The sequence below is a fragment of the Epinephelus moara genome, chromosome 11 (assembly GCF_006386435.1).
Source record: "Epinephelus moara isolate mb chromosome 11, YSFRI_EMoa_1.0, whole genome shotgun sequence".
NCBI lineage: Eukaryota > Metazoa > Chordata > Actinopteri > Perciformes > Serranidae > Epinephelus > Epinephelus moara.
The window spans coordinates 16335417-16352280 of record NC_065516.1 but is presented as its reverse complement, the minus strand read 5'-3'; the positions used below and the strand labels follow the sequence as shown (position 1 = coordinate 16352280).

The 16864-nt window shown below is 42.6% G+C and overlaps 1 protein-coding gene across 1 annotated transcript; it reads left to right on the top strand.

Annotated features, from left to right (window-relative positions):
* The first annotated feature begins 2234 nt into the window (after positions 1-2234).
* On the top strand, positions 2235-3039 carry LOC126398158 (t-SNARE domain-containing protein 1-like). The gene is made up of 2 exons (XM_050057379.1): positions 2235-2643; positions 2741-3039. Exons 1-2 carry the CDS (start codon positions 2235-2237, stop codon positions 3037-3039), a joined length of 708 nt encoding a protein of 235 aa, XP_049913336.1.
* Positions 3040-16864: the final 13825 nt, after the last annotated feature.

Genomic DNA, 16864 nt, shown 5'->3' with positions numbered 1-16864 from the left:
ACGTGGTGCACAATAAAAGCAACAGTATCTACTATTGTCTGAATTTAAGACTCCTGCAGACTCAGCATTACATTCTTGTTGGTTTTGTTCTTTTTTTAACCATGGCATGGGGGTGAATTGATTAATTGTTGCTTAGCAACAGTTTGTCTAAGCCAACTGGTGGCTAACCATCATGTCAGTGTCCCGATGCCATCAAAGCTTGGACCAAGTTAATCAACTTGAAAACAAAATATTAAGCTAAATTAGCAGGGCCAGAGTCTGATATTTACCGCACTTAGTTAAACAGTTATGGCTCCTGTTTGATTACATCATGACTTTGACATTATATACTTTTTATGACTGTGATGACCACTTAAACTTAGCTATTCCCAAAGCTTTTAGCCCTATAGACCTGACCAGCACATACAGGTACTTAACAAAGTGTCAGAAATCGAAGATCTTAGATGTTTATGCAACTATGTTTGGATTGTTTGGATTATAATGGACACATCTGTATGCATTTATTTCTTATTGAACAAATATTTGTTTTGTAGAGCTCTCTAATAATTGTTCTGAGACTTTGCCTGACCCTGAGCATTCCTTGTACCTGAATAAATTCAGGCTGATTACCGTCATGTAACTTCAGTCTTTTCCTATCCATGTGGATGACTGACCCAACACAGAAGCTGGATATTGCTTATTTTGACAACTATAGTTATTTGATTGAATCACCAGATATTGTTAGGCTAAGTGTTGTCTGTAAATAATAACCTATCCATACTGCCAACTCATCAAATTTGGCAGCTTGGAAGTGGCACTACGCTTAAACTATGATGCTCTAGGTACCCCTCTAGTGTCAGTTTTGGACACTCAGGAATGGCATGTCAATTTCCACTTGTTGCATGCATAGTGTCTTTTTCAAAATAAACTTCTGTGTTCACAGGAAATGTAGGTTTGTCACAAAAGCTACTTAAGTTTTAGGCACAAAACTAGGTAAGGCTCAGACATACTTTCAACATCAAACGTTCGCGGAGAGCTGCAAATGCACATGCGGTTCTATTCACAGTTGACAGTCTGCTCCAGCACCAGGCAGTAAGGGTTGGGAGGTGAGCTTACTCTCTTCCTACTGCTGACATCGGGTGAAAGTGATACTAAGAAAATGCTGATTGATCTGGAGAATATACCAACTTATCTGTGGTGGGGTGGCTGTGGCTGTCTTGTGTTATGGACTGGACCAGAGTGTGGAGCATGCGCAGTCATTGTGCTTACAGTCCTAGCAGTCACAGAAAAAATGGGCTGCACATGAATGTCTTCAAAGGGGTCAATGCGGAATCCTGCAGACATGGGTGGATAACGACATCACACGGACCAAAACTGACCATCGCTCAGATGCAGAAACTATGAATCAGCCTCATGGTTTGGGTTCACATAAGTATGTTTGTTACATGACTTAAGCTACATAATTACGTTAATGAATATGTCACATACCTTTAACTGCATAATGTAATTTTAAAAAATGGGACACGAACACTAGTCTTCTATGTGAAAGTCCTGTTTTTTTGGCCCATCCACCACTTCCCCCCCTGGCTTACACTGACTTCCTCACTCTTTACACTACCAGATGGCTTTAAATTGGAGTGAGTTGAAAGCCCAGTGCTTCTCATACAAACAATAAAGGATGTGTGCATCGGAATCCGACATCAACAGCTGCTGACCAAGCTGTTGTATTTGACACCCTGGAAAAGAGAACAAGGTGTGGGAAGGAAACCTGTTAATAGCAAACTGTAGGACTGTACTGCAGCAGCCTCCCACCTAAGCTCTCCATCAGTAGTAACTGTCAGCAGCATCATTTAGCATTTTAACTTGCTACAGCAACAGCTTTTTGGCATTTTCCCCTTCTCTCCATAAAGGACAGTGCACGTGCGACCTTAGGAATGTTGTGGTGCTGATCTGGGGCCTCATTTATAAAACACTGCGTAGGATCCATACTAAAAGTGTACATGCGCCCAAAAGCTGAAAATGGTGTGCGCCAAAAAAATAACCTTATTTATAAAACCGTGCGCACGCACACCTGCAAGCACTTTTCCTTTTATAAACCACAGTCCACCTGTAAGGTTGTGCAGGTGGATTCAACTCATATCCCGCCCTCTACACACCCACATTCTACCATGAATGGTCAATGCAAAATACCTCATGAATATTTTTGCAAATAAATATAAATAAGCCTGCTGATCAATGACATTTTACGCTCAATCATGGCAGAGAAGACAAGTAAAATGGATTTCACGGAGAACGAAATAGAGGTGCTTGTGAGGGAGGTGGAAGCCAGGAAAATTATATTATTTGGTGGTCACCGTAGTGGCGTCACTAATAAAAGAAAAACAAGTGAGTGGCAGCACGTCGTCACCGCTGTAAATAGTGTGAGTGCCACAGTCAGATCTGTGGCAGAGGTGAGGAAGAAGTGGTGTGATCTGAAGATGGAGGCCAAGAGTAGAGTGGCATGGCACCGTCAAAGCGTGTCTGCTACAGGTGGGGGCCAGGGCACACCCGAGCCCACACCGCTGGACACCAAAATAGCCTCCATCCTTGGGACGGCCAGCGTGTGTGACATAGTGTCGGAGAGGGAAGGAGACACAGATTTGGCGGAGACCACAGAGGAGACCGGTAAAGTACAGTTTTATCTGTTTATTAAATGTATGAATTAAATATTTCAACAGAGACTTGTGAAAAGGCACAGTGGACTTATGTGTTGTGTCCTCAGACACTCTAGAGTTGGAAGCGGGTGACGAGGAGGTTCCCGGCACGACGTGTCCTGGCACCGTGGCCGCAGGTCTGGCTGTCCCCAGCACCAGTGCGCTCAGCACCAGTGCGTCCCGAGCGCATGGCGCACCTGGAAGTGGCCGGGTCCTGACCGACACTGTCCTGCAAACGCAGAGGGACACCATCAGTGCAATCAATGAAGTCAGAGACGAACTCCAACAAATACGTACAGTCATGAGTAACATGTGTGATGTCATGTCTGAAATTGCCAGCTCCATTAAAGATCTTGTTAAAAAATGAAACATACTTGCTGTCTTATTAAAAACGCCGCACGACACCTTCACGGAGCCTTGTTCCCCGTTGAAATTCCTCATGTCGGGGAGGTGGCTGTGGGTCGGGGTCCTCATGCTGTGGGGGAGGGAGGCCAGGCGGGAGGGGAATGGCGTCCCTCAGTGCCATGTACGTTGTGCAGAACACCACACGCCCTAATAATTTTACACACATTTGTTGGGTGATAGAGCAGTCTGCCCCCCGAGGCATCTAAACACCTCCACCGGTTTTTAGGAGGCCGATGGCTCGCTCCACAATGGAGCGCGCACGAGCATGGGCCACATTAAAGCGCACCTCTTCTGCGCTCTGCAGGTTGGTGAATGGGGTGAGGAGCCAGCGCCTCAGGGGGTAGCCACTGTCATCTGCAAGGTATAACAGAAGAGTAATTATAAATCAGGCTTTAATCGTTACAATGTCTACAGTGGTGTTTATGTACTTACCAAGGAGCCAGCCATCACGCGCAGCGCCTGCCTGCAGTCTGTTCCCTACACTTCAGGCAGAACATATAACATGATATATTGTTAATCATATCAAACACATACCTGTCGGCTAATTCCCACTGGAAAGAGATGGTTGCCAGAAACCCAAGAGTGGTCAGCACCTGTTTATGCACCGGGATGTCGCGGTTCCGGCGGGCGGTCTAACACTGGACCCAGTTTAGCACATAGATTCAAAAGCACTGCTCTAGGGACTCTAAATCGACTTAATAGCCAGTCACCATCATGGGCCAGGAAATCTTCTTGGTCCCTTAAAACTCTCTTTATCCTGATCCTACCATTGGCGTAATCTTAAAGCAGTGCCAGCGCATCCATTGTGCAGCAGCATTACGCACGTGTGTCACTGCGCTATATATATGCTTACTCAGTAATTCGACTGATTGTTACACACCTTGTCACAATTAATAATCAATCAGTGCCATCCACCGCTCTATATAATTTGAAGGTGTAAGTATTATGAACATAGTGCTGCAAATACAGTAGTAGGCTAGGCCTAATGACTCACTAAAGGAACACATCTATAAGACTGCAGGCTTGGGTGTTTATGATTACGTGGATCTATAAGTCTGATATGTGATGACATTAAATGTATGAGATGAATCTGGCTTCAATTCACCACCTCACCATCTGCGCCGCCAGTTTCCAAAATGTTCGTGCGCAAGGATCAAAGTTGACATCCCGGTGCGCACATTCTCCCGCCAAGTTTATTTTTTATAAATCACAACGTTGGCGTGGGAAGTGGCATGCGCATTTTTCAGGCCCCATTTTGTGCGTTAACAACATTTATAAATGAGGCCCCTGGTCGGTGCCTCAACCCTCTTCAGCAGATGAAAATTGCTCAAGTACTTACTTTTCGTGCAACATTCCAGAAGGAAGTGGAAATGTGTGCTGCTGCAGTTCTTATAGTAGACAGACGCAGTAAGAGCACACTGAATGATTGGCAGGGCATCTTCTCTTGCAATTAAATTAATGCTCTTACACCCTTGCCCTGTGCTCTTTAATTATTTTTCGTTAAACCCTTTCACAGTGGGTCTCCCTTTCTCCCCATTTCTTCTCTCTGGATTGCACTAAGACGCAAGATGTGCTTTGTCACTACTTGATCTCTTTCTCCTCCCATGAGATATCGAGCAGATAGAGCAATGTCTCCATCTCTGTGTGCATGTTAGTAGCATCTGTTCCATCTCTGCTGGTTTATTGGTTGATGAATAAACAAACAGTCACCAGATTTGTCTTGGCTGTGTAATATCGATGACAAATCTGGCAAGCCCCGAGACGCTTGTTATCATTTGTCTACAGTGAAATATTATCAGGATGATCCATCCAACCCCCCAGCTTCACACTGTACCTCTGTGCTTCGCTTTCCTCTAAGGAAACCACAGTATTCATGAAAGGAGGTGTTGTTTTTCAGAGGAGCTAAAAAAAATAAGATGGTTTGACAGTGTAGGACGTGATATGTGGCTTGAAAGAAATATTACATTGAGAGCAGCAGAAATGATTCTCACTTCACCTTCAAGACATGGCCCAACTTCTGTACAACATTTGAGTTTGCAACATTAAAAATTTTACATGTTAGAGTTAATGTGGCAGCAGATTGTTCCTGTGACAGTGACGTCCTTAGAAAAATGTGTTTTTTAAATTTCTGCAGCTTTGGCTGTGAAAAACCTTACAACTGTAGCACTGAGGAGGAACACAATGTGCCTTACATGGACGAATAATTGAGTTTAGGTGATGCATGATTTACACTGTATTTTTCATCTTTGAATGACTCACATGAACATCGCACTTTCACAACTTTTAACTCAACTGAAAAGAAGCAGACTGAGTTATTAGAGGTGTATTATTATTTTATTTGCATCTCAGTGTACATATATATGTATACATATATATAAATATAAATATATATTCACACACACACACACACACACACATACACATACACTGAGTGACATCAGCACACAAGAAAGTTTGGTGAACAGTGATGGAAGACGAGACAGCATTGCTTGGCTTGATGGCAGCTTGGACAAGAGAATGGCTGTGTGCAAACTGTGCAACAAAGAGTTTTCTTATCACCGCAGCACTTCAAGCCTACGGTATCACCTCAATGCAAAACATGTTGCTGCGAGCACGGACACCATGTATATATATATATATATATATATATATATATATATGTATGTATGTATGTGTGTGTATATATATATATATATATATATATGTATAGCTAAAAACCTGTGGGACTTCCAGATTCAGACTGACTGATGGCTAACCAACTGGACATCGTGTTGATGGACAAACAACAGAAGAAGGCAGTGGCGATAGATGTAGCAATCCTGAGTGACAGCAACATCAGGAAGAAGGAACACAAGAAGCTCGAAGCTCGAAAAATACCAGGGCTGAAAGAGCAACTTTCCAGCTCCTTCTAAACATCATTACTGGCAGCATTTTACTCTGAAACTGTCCACTGGCATATCATACTGACTGACAGTGTATCATTACACCGTGAAAGGTTACGTGATACGTGACACATCCTGATGTCACCTGGCCACGTATCATTTCTGATGCCAAAATCACTGAAAAAGAAGTAGTATTTGATGACTTCAGAATAAGAATGGGCTGGGTGAAGACGTACCTGAAGATGACTTATAGTTCAAAGTTCACATGGTTCCGAAATCCGGTCTACTCGGGAAAGTCCCAACCTGCCTCCTAACTAGACTGCGCGGGGCCGCTTCCTTCTTTACTCTCGTAAGTGCATTGGTCACATGATCACAGTCTTCCAAAATATTTGGATTATGCACAAATTACTGGCTCATCAATACATTGAATATGTATGAATCATTGCCACTCTAGACAGTTCTTGTAATTCCAGTAGACACTTTAGCACATTTCAGAAGCGTCCCATAAGCAAAGACAAATACACGCCTCATCTGTTGTTGATGTAGCTGCGGTGCATTGCACAGAGCACCATTAGTTTTCCTGCTAACATGTACTGTATGTGAAATACAGATACAATGTAATTATGAGGATGATTTTTAAGTAACTTAAATACAGCCACAAATCTTCGATCCATGTTATTTTTAGCTTGACTTCCATTGTATTAATTTTGGTTGTAGGGAGTATGGAAATGAATCTGCTTTGCTACAGCTGCACTTGTAAGGAATTCATTACACCTACTACCCTCTCTGTATCTTAAAAATACAAAAGATTTTAATTCCAAAAAATGATTAGAAAAGTATTACAAAAGTATGATGCTTAATTTGATGTAATGGCTCAGGGTCATTTTGCACGGGTACAGTGTACAGTAGGTGTCCATTTGAGATGTTTTGAAACAAAGGTCTCAAAGGAGTTTTACTGTCTGCCAGGTCAAGTAAACATCCCTCCCCCTCCAGCCCCCACACAAACACACACTCGCACAGAAAAACACACATGTATTGGTGATGTGTTATTTATGGACAAAGTGTACTTTAACTCACCTCTTCGTCTTCCACTGAACCCTCTAGAGGCTGGGGGTGTTCCACTGTTCTGGCAGTTTTGTCCTGTTAATAGATGTTCATTAAAATCCAATTGCTATGTTTTGATGTGTTTTTGTTTTCTGCATCTAACGAGCACAATTAAAATGTATTCAGTGATTCAATGCTATTGTCTCTGTGGACCTTTAAAGCGTTTTGGCCAAAAATACTAATTAGTGTCAGATTTCCACTGTAGATTAATTTACTCTCTTCTTTTCCACACACACACACAGACAGGCTCTGGTCTCTCTAATGAGGCCTGTCTGGGTCTGGAGGAGGAGAGAAGAGAGGAAGTACAGGTGGCAGCTCTCTAATTATGTCCCCAGTGGATGACTACATTACCCAGGTACCCCTCTGACAGGTGGGTGGGTGGATTGGAGATGGACCATCACTGGGATGAATGACAATCTTAATGAATCATTTCCTCAGTTATTCCATTAGGGAAGGGAGTGGGCCAGTGTTTTCCATTAATTACAGTAGTGCACTTTTGTTATCTCTGCACAGTGGAATTGAAATCACTTTGTAGTAGGTCCTACCTGTCAAAATTTCAACCAAGTTTTATTATTTGTCGACCATGATAGCACCCTGTAGACTAGTGTTCACCAGGAGTAACGAAGGGTATTGTACCGAGGGCTGAGGTTACAGCACTAACTGTTGCTGTGTGTTTTGACAGTCTGGTCATTTGCCGTCATGTCAACTGAACCCATGAAGAGAAGACAGCTAACGGTAGCTTGACCCTCTTCCTTTGTATCATGTGGGGTGAAAACAGTGTAGTGTGAAGCTACCAACTACCAGCAGGTGTTGAGATAATAAAAACAAAGAGTGATCAGGGATAATACTACTACTAATGATAGCTTAGTTTATATAGCACCTTTCAAAACACAGTTACAAAGTGCTGTATAATAAAACTAAACACATTTAAAAGACAAAGAGAATAAAACAAATAACATGTCATAATGTCATCTAAGTAAAAGATAAAATAAGGAAGGCCAAAACTAAAATCAACATAATAAATGGGAAATAACATTAATAAGACAGCAATAAAACAGACAGACAGCTCAGGTAAAGTCAAGATATGCTTTCTGACAAAAGGAGGGACTTAAAAGAAACCAGTGACTCAGACAGCCTTATATCCTCGGGCAGGTCATTCCAGAGCCTCGGGGCCCTGATTGCAAAAGCTCTGTCCTCTCTGGTCCTCAGCTTGGAATCTGGGACAAGCAGAAGACCTCTGCCCGAGGATCTCAAACTACGCAGGTTCATAAGGGACTAACAGTTCTGAAATATAATCTGGCTGGAGCCAGGCCATGAAGAGCCTTAAAAGTAATCAATACGTTTTTAAAGTAAATCCTAAAACAATGTAAGGAGGCTAAAACTGGTGTGATGTGGTCGTAATTCTTGGTTTTGGTTAAAAGGCTTGAGGCTGAGTTCTCAACAATCTGAAGTTGTTGCATGGTTTTTTGTTTAAGAAAGGAATAAAAGCTGCTGCAATAGCCAAGACTTAAAGAGATAAAAGCATGCACAAACGTTTCTGTTTCTCTAAAAGTAAAATAGACCTTGTTAAAGAAATGTTTCTGAGGTGATAAAAGCATGATTGGACAACCTAAGTGACATGCTGTCCACCAAGACATCAGGATTTCTTGCAACAGGCTTTAAGTGTCGAGACAGGTAACCAGTAGATGGCAGTATTTGTTTTTTAATATGCTGTGACCCAATTACAAGGATTTCTGTTTTATTAGAATTGAGCTGAGGAAAAAATAATAGGCAGTCCAGTGGAGAATTCAGCATGCTGAGGTCAGTAGGTTTAACAGGGAGGTACAGCTGAGTGTCATCCGCATAACAGTGGAAAGAGACACCATGTTGGTGGGTGACATCATCCAAGGGGAGCATGAATTATGAGAACAAGATAGGACCAAGGATTGACCCTTGAGGCACACCATACTTGATATGGGAAATGAATGACATGATGTTGAAAACGGACACACAAAATTTCTTGTTTGATAAGTATGAAGCGAACCAGTTTAGAGCAGTACCAGGTATGCCCACCCAGTGCCTCAGTCTATCTAAATGAATGTCATGATCAGTCGTGGCAAAGGCCGCATTTAAGTCCAGCAGCACAAAAATTGAGCTCATGCCTGCGTCAGCATTCATTAAGAGGTCATTAGTGACTTTAAGAAGAGCTGTCTCAGTGCTGTGATACTGGCAAAAAACAGACTGAAACTTATCAAATATGCTGTTGTTATCCACAGCAGTGAAAAGCTGCTTTGAGACAATTTTTAGATGGATGCTGATAATTTAAGCATTGGCCCACTGGCCACCTGACCCTAAATTTTGTGGCCAAAGTACATTTTATGTGGCCTAAATGTAAACGTATGTAAAAACTAGAACTCTTGTAGACAAGAGTCAAGGGTTACAAATATGATTTTTCAATAAAACTGTATTGGCCCATTAGCAACCAAGCTAACATTAAGCCAACAAGCTAACAAGTTTACAAAGTGATTGTTACCAAGGTCCTTTTTCCCCCATTTTGTTTTGTATTGTTATCCAGCCATCCATTTTCATCCGCTTCTCCGGGGCCAGGTCGATGGGGCAGCAGGCCAAGCAAAGCATCCCAGACGTCCGTCTCCCAAACAACGCTTTCCGGCTCCTCCTGGGGGACCCCAAGGTGTTCCCAGGTCAGATGAAATATGTTTTCCCTCAAGCATATTCTGGGTCTGGCCTCCTACCTGTGGGACGTGCCTGGAACGTGTGATGGGATGCACTACCAACAGGGTAAAGAACCCAGATCTAAAGTTTTATAAGCTGCCAAACCAAAAACTGAGCTTTTAAGAGGACAACAGTGGATACAGACATGAGGCATCAGCAGGGAGCTGCGGGATCCTGATTCTTATTAGACAGTAGGCAGCAAGCATTTTGTTATTTTGGCCAGACAAACTGTAGAGGTTAAAGTTAACTACACCTGGGTTGACCTTTGTTAGCTTAAATGATGATCTTACCTGTTGATCCAATCAAATAGCTGTAAATATCTAAGTACATCACCACTGGCCATACATTGGGATAATTTCTCCAAGAAAGGTAATGTAAAGAGAAGGGACACTGAGATAAACTGCCGATATTGAGTTTTCCAGTGTAACTTTCTGCTCTGGTAGACATACGGTGTTTAGCAATCCTTTGACATGCTGATATCTCATGTTTTTAGTGATCTAAAGGCATTTTGTTAGGGTTAGCATTTGTTTTCTCCTCTGGTGGGAGCGTCTTTCAGAGTATGACACGTTGCACTCTATCTTTACATCTGTCCGTCCGATGGCCAATGGCCATGTCCCATCAGGGTGCGGGGTTTATGACCTAGCCAGCCACCAGTGGGTGATTGACATGTTCTGGATTCACTTTTATCTTTGCGTATAGTCTATAACCTGAACATAGAACAGTGTGCTTTGAGCTACATGTTTATATTAGCATGGTAATATGTTGAAATTTCGCATTTATAAAGTTTGCTAGACTGGCAAAGAGATTGACATTAGTCTACCAAACACTACCAGTACTACCACTACCATCCAGTCTGTCTGTTTGGGTATGGGAGTAAAGTATTATCTTATTTAATCTTATCTTTTACCTTAACTTAAAACCACACTACCTGGGCTGTGCTGTTATCAGCCCCTGCAAGAACCAACTTCAACTTTGAATACTTTGAATACTCACTCCAAGTGCCGGAGCGCACTCTGGCATTTACTGCTACTAAACAGCTACTAATTACTGGGAAATAAATATCATTTTAAAAAATGAATAAATAATTGGAGGCAGTACGGAGTCCCCTGTGTTTTGCAGGTTCCAAATGTGAGGCACACTGCACTGCTTTTTTTTTCTTTTTAATTGAATGTCACGAGCAAAAATATGCTTGTTGTGTCATTTTATTGTTGCCAGGCATCCACCCCAACACTTTCTTGCCCTAACCTTCCTGTGTAATCAATCTACCATTTTTTTTTAACTTGATTTTATTCATTTCCCAGTAATTAGTAGCTAGTCACTAAAATGGCAGAAGGTACTTGCTGTAGCTCTTGTTGAGGGTGAGAGGCTGTCAGCAAATTTGGGCAAAGGGAAACAGCGAGTACAAGAAGCGGCCTCCAGCTGCTAAAATACTTTCTGTGTTATTGGGGCTTCATGCTATGAAGGTTTTCCAGCACAACACCTTGCTGGATGGATTTCAGACACAATTAATAATTTTTGAACAATGCAGTAGTATTTAATAAAAGCACAATGTAAGCGGTGCTCATTATAAAAGCGCAATAATGTGCTATTTAAATCTTAAAAGATTTAGTCCCCCCCTCCCATTCCTAGTAGTGGTATATCCCACACTCTTTCCAACGGGCGGGGCTAACAGCCGTTAGTACTTGGCAGCAGTTGCAGCGTGTGGCTGGACCCGGCTGCCCACGTCGTGCGGGGTAAGATGTACACTCGCAGATACAGTTTAACTTACACAAGTTACAACACATCCCATTTACTGTTACAACAAGCCCCAGGCCCAGGCTGATAATATAAACTGTCTGCAACATTTCTCCTGCATTGTTCAAAAGCCAGAGTTTAGTGATAGTCAGAGAGGACAGGAGAGAAAGAAGAGGGAGAGGACAGGACAAAAGCAGTCAGTGACGGAGCAGCTCGTAGTTAATATCTGTAGGCTCTCCACCTGTCAGTGAGACAAACATGACAGACGTGCAGTTTAACTGACGAGGAGCGGCCATTACACGCGATTATTACACACGGTTTTGAGGTGCGCAGCGGCAGATCTCACAGCACAGTTTATAAACCAGTTCACCAGTTTAATTGCAGGAAATGTTTATCTCACTGCCGGTAAAAAAACGAAAAAAACAAACAAAATGGTTTGCTCCTGCAGCCAGCCAGAGAGAAGGATCCATTCCACACACCTGAGCCAGATGAAAAAGAGGGAGAGAAGGAGAGAGATCGAGTTTCGGTCTTTGATGAATGAAGCCTTATTGTTTTGCTGCTATTAAACAATGAGAGACATGTTTTCTCCATTTACTTAATAGCATAAATATTCACACTACTGCGCACGGGGAGACAGAGACCTGCTCTGCTCCGGACACATTCAGCACCTTGGACAGCACGGCGCACCTGACTGTTGTCGTTGTGTACATGTTAATTTGATTTCAATCATTTTGTTTTAAATCTGGACATGTGCAGGTGGACTCAGCCAGTGCTAAGAAAGGTCCTATGCCTGCCTGTTGGAGAGATAGAGAAAAGATTAAAGCGTCAAATTGCGGTAAAAGATGTTGTATAAAAGACAGGCTACAACTTTTTTTCCTTGTCCCCCCCCTGGAATTATTCTCTAAAATTTTACTGTTTATTGTCCCCCCCAACTATGAAATGGGATTTTCGCCCCTGGATTTCATGTCAGTCTTATGCACACCCCTTCAAGTAAAATGGTACAAAACCTTCATTGTTGTTGAAGGCGGCATGGTGGATCTGTGTTCAGCACTGCGGCCTCACAGAGAGCTCTTGACATCTGTTCCTCTCTGTGTGGAGTTTGCATGCTCTCCACATGCCAGCCTGGGTTTACTCCGGGTGCTCCGGTTTCCTCCCACTGTGTAAAAAAAAACAGCATGCAAATAAATTGGAGACCCTAAATTGACAAACAAAAGAACAAAACAAAGAACAACAGAACAAAATGGCAAAACACAACAAAACAGCAAAACAGTTGCAAGTTCACCTACAAAAGGGAAAACAAAAGTAACTGGGCTCACCATGCTGCATACTAAAATATTTGCATTGGAACCATGGATGTTGTTAGACCTGGGAATTCCCGGCTATACTGTAGCCCCGGATCTTTTTGGCTCAGCCCCGGATCTTTTAAGCCTCCGTTTTTTTTTGTTTTTTTTTACTAATATAGCACCTCATTTCCAACTTAAGGTCCACGGCATGGCACGGGAGCACAACAGACAGCAGCGCACGCAGCGCATGCAGCACACGCAGCGCATGCAGCTTACATGGCATACAGTATGCCCATATATGGGCAGTCAGAATGATAACTTGTTTCAAGTGCAATGTCAATAGGCTACTCTGTATTACAATTATATTTATAGTGCATACTGGTGGCCAGCACAGAGTCGCCCCATTTTTTAGTCTTGTAGTAAGTATGGATATTAGACAATTTTTTTTGAAAAAACAAAAAGGCAGCAGGAGGAGAGTATTCTGGGTTGGATGCGGTGCAAATCCATCCCAGAATGAATCACATTCACATGACCCTGGCCCCGGTCTCACTAAGTGACTCAAACATACTGAAGCAGGTCAGCTCCTGAAACAACTGAAAATCGAGATGATTAAAATAAACATAAAATAGACAAGAGATACAATTAAGAAGGTGCGAGTTTGCTGTATGAATGAAGCCCTTACTTTGCTCCTTATTGTTGCTTTACAGATGAGCCAGGGAGGAAAGATGAGGGAGAGACAGGAGAGAGCTCTTCTGAGGCAGGTTTAGGGAGTCCAGACTCAGGTCCTCTCCAAGTTAGAGACATCAGCTTCCCATCCAGCTATTTTGGACAACAGAAGAGGTCATTTCAGTAGTCCTGGTATGACTCTTTCTCCTGGCTTGAATATTCTGTGAGCAGAAACGCTGCCTTCTGCTTTGGTGCAGACTGTTCAGCAAGCAGGAGGGTAGAGCCACCAAAGATGGCCTTGTATCCACTGGCTACAAAAACTGGAAGAGGGTGCTGGATTCATTCAGGGACAATGAGAAAGGCCACAAGGCCTCAATGGTGGCATGGATGGGATACAGGGCCAGCAAAGTCCATGGAGATGTGGCTGAACAACTGCTTGCTGCTAGTGCAGCAGAAATCAACGAAAGGAGGGAATACCTCCGCATAATTGTTGCCATCATCATCTTCTAGCAGAGCAAGGCATTCCATTCCATGGGCGTAATGAGAAGTCCGAATCAGGGAAACTTTCTGGAGTGCCTACAGTTGCTATCAAAATTCGACCCCCTCCTACAGCAGTATAAAGCCCCATCAAATGCAACCTATCTGTTTCCATCTTTGCAAAATGACTTCATTCTCAGCTGCTCAGCCCAGGTCACAGGACAGATAGCAGAGAAGGTGAGGGAAGCTATGTTTTCCATCATGGCAAAACGGAGCAGCTTGCCATATGCATCCGCTATGTCTTGTCGGACCAAGGAAAGATTCCTTTGTTTGACCAAACTAGGAACATACAATGCTGAGGCCATCATTACTGCTCTGGAGGAGGCCCTTAACTGGCATGGCAATGCGGACGTGCAAGTGGTGGCCCAAGCATATGACAACGCAACTGTCATGAGCGGGTCCGTCAGAGGTGTCCAAACCTGCTTCAGAGAGAAGCATCCAGAGGCCATCTACATCCACTGTTACGTGCATGACCTGAACCTGGTGCTCTGCCACACCTGCAAGGCCATTCCTGAAGCAAGCAGTCTGTTTGAAATGTTGGAGAGCCTCTACACCTGTTTTAGCACCTCTGTCATCCATCATGACCAGTGTGTGGCTGTGCAAAAGGAGCTTAATGTTGAGTGCAGTGAATTGGTCCAAATATCAACAACCCGATTGTAACAACCAGAATGAATTCCTATATTATCTCACTATAATGCAAATAACAGTATAATAAACACTCAATGTGGACCAGACACATACTCGGCAGTATCGTTTGAAAGGTAAAATAAAACATTTATTTCCTCATCTTTCAATTATTTTCCTTTTTTTCAAGTTTGTATTCTTTCACAATAGAATAAACATAACAATGATGTACTCAAATCAACATCATGTACCATAAAAAAAACAAAAAAACTCTTTCCCTTTTTAACACTTGTTTTTCTTTCTTTCAGGTTAAACCAGGAATGCACCTGTCAGGTAAGTATAACTATTTTATTTGCATTTTCTTAACTTTAGGTTTTTGGTTGAAATGCTATTTTAGTTCACTGTTATTAAGTCAGACACTTGTTAAGTTATTTATTCCTATTTTGTCTTTTATGATCTTATAAATCCTGTTTATAGTGCCTCTGTTTCAACAGGTGATTCCTTTAATTTTTCTTGTTGATCTCAACTCAAAATACCAGTCAGTTTCCTTAATGGAACTTGACAACCAAGAAATAAACAATTACCAAGAACAGTAAAAAAACAAAAAACTTTTCAGTTCAAACAATTGAAAACAATTCAACTGTATGCAGTAGTGTCAATAAGGCAGTGAATCAAATAATTCAGTTCAATGAGTTACTGTGTTGTATCCACTGGCCATTTAAGGGCAGTGCATCAGTGTCTTCTCACTCACTGTGGGGCAATTGAATGCGATTGTCCTACCACTCTGTTAACTGCTGATGATCCGACGTGGGACACTGAATGCAATTGTCCTACCACTTTTTATTGAACTTCAGTAATCCAAGCATCTCTCTCTTTCTGTTGATTCGTCTCACAGGTTTAGCTCGCCACTCCAGGACCATCTGCCCTTCTCTCTAACAGAAGCAAGCTGGACTGAAGACTCAAGGTGCTGGTGGGATCACACTCTCGACAGAGGAAGAAGAGAAGAAGGAGACCTGGCCTTGTATCCACAAAACCAGAAAAACTGTTATTACACAGTTCAAATGTATTCTTTCTCACTTAAGATCACTACAGCATTGTTGTTTTTTTTAATTTTATTTTATATTTAACAAATGATACAATGCCTTGTAAAATTTAACTGTAACCTGCTACTTAATAAAATAAAATTATCACTCCTACTTAAACAGCTTGTAATGTCATGTTTCATTCAGAACCAATAATGCAATCTCTATGACAATTACACACACGTATTGCATAGGTTTAGCTTCAGTTCACTTTAGCTTGACCTAGTAACAGGTCATTTTAATCATAGTATGGCTAATAAAACATCCTTAGCTCAACAACTCAGCTAGACATCAGTTCAGCTAAACATTAACAACATTAGCTCACCTAAAAATTAACTTCTGTAAACACACATTACACATTTCAACACAATCCATAACAGCTAGTAGCTTAACATTAGTAGGCCACAGGCCTGTAACAACCGAGCTACCATTAGCAGTTACTAATAAAGAGGCCAATGCTATTGCGGCTGGCGCGACTAATGCTAACGGTTGCTACCGCTAGCGCGGCTAACGCCAGGGCCACACTGCCTGCGAAGCGCAGCGCACCGAAATTCTCGTGCGCGCCGGAGAATCTCCGTTCACATCAGACGCGCATTTCTCCACGCCGTCGACAAGCGATTCTGCTCCCAGCTGTTATTTTTCACTGCCTGGCTTGACACATTCGCTCGCGGCTCGCGCAGAAAATAGACCAGACGCCGAACTGATCGCTGCAAATCGAGAGCCTGCCGCGGAGCTTCCCGGCACGGCGCGGCCAGTGTAGATGACACAGTCGGTTAACATGGGCGCCGAAAGGAAACTGCCTTCACTTCTCGGCGCTTCGAGGCTATTCGCGGCGCTTCCGTGGGCGGTGTGGCCCTGGCGTAACGTTACTGCCGCTAACGTCGGCCACCGCCAGCTTTTAATAACGTCTTCATATTATTTCGCCATGTTTAGCAGTTTATTAGCTCCACATTACTTTCACAGCAAGCTGTACTTGACATATTAGCATCTCAGTCAACTCACCGAGACTTTTCCTTCGGCAGTTAGCAGCAGGATTGTAACTACCACAGGTCGTTTTGGGGTTGGTGAATCTGGTTGAGGAGAATATTTTCCTTTACACTCAGTATCAGACTTTTAGAAAGCTACAATAAATTACCACTAGTAAGCTCACATATTTTACTTAC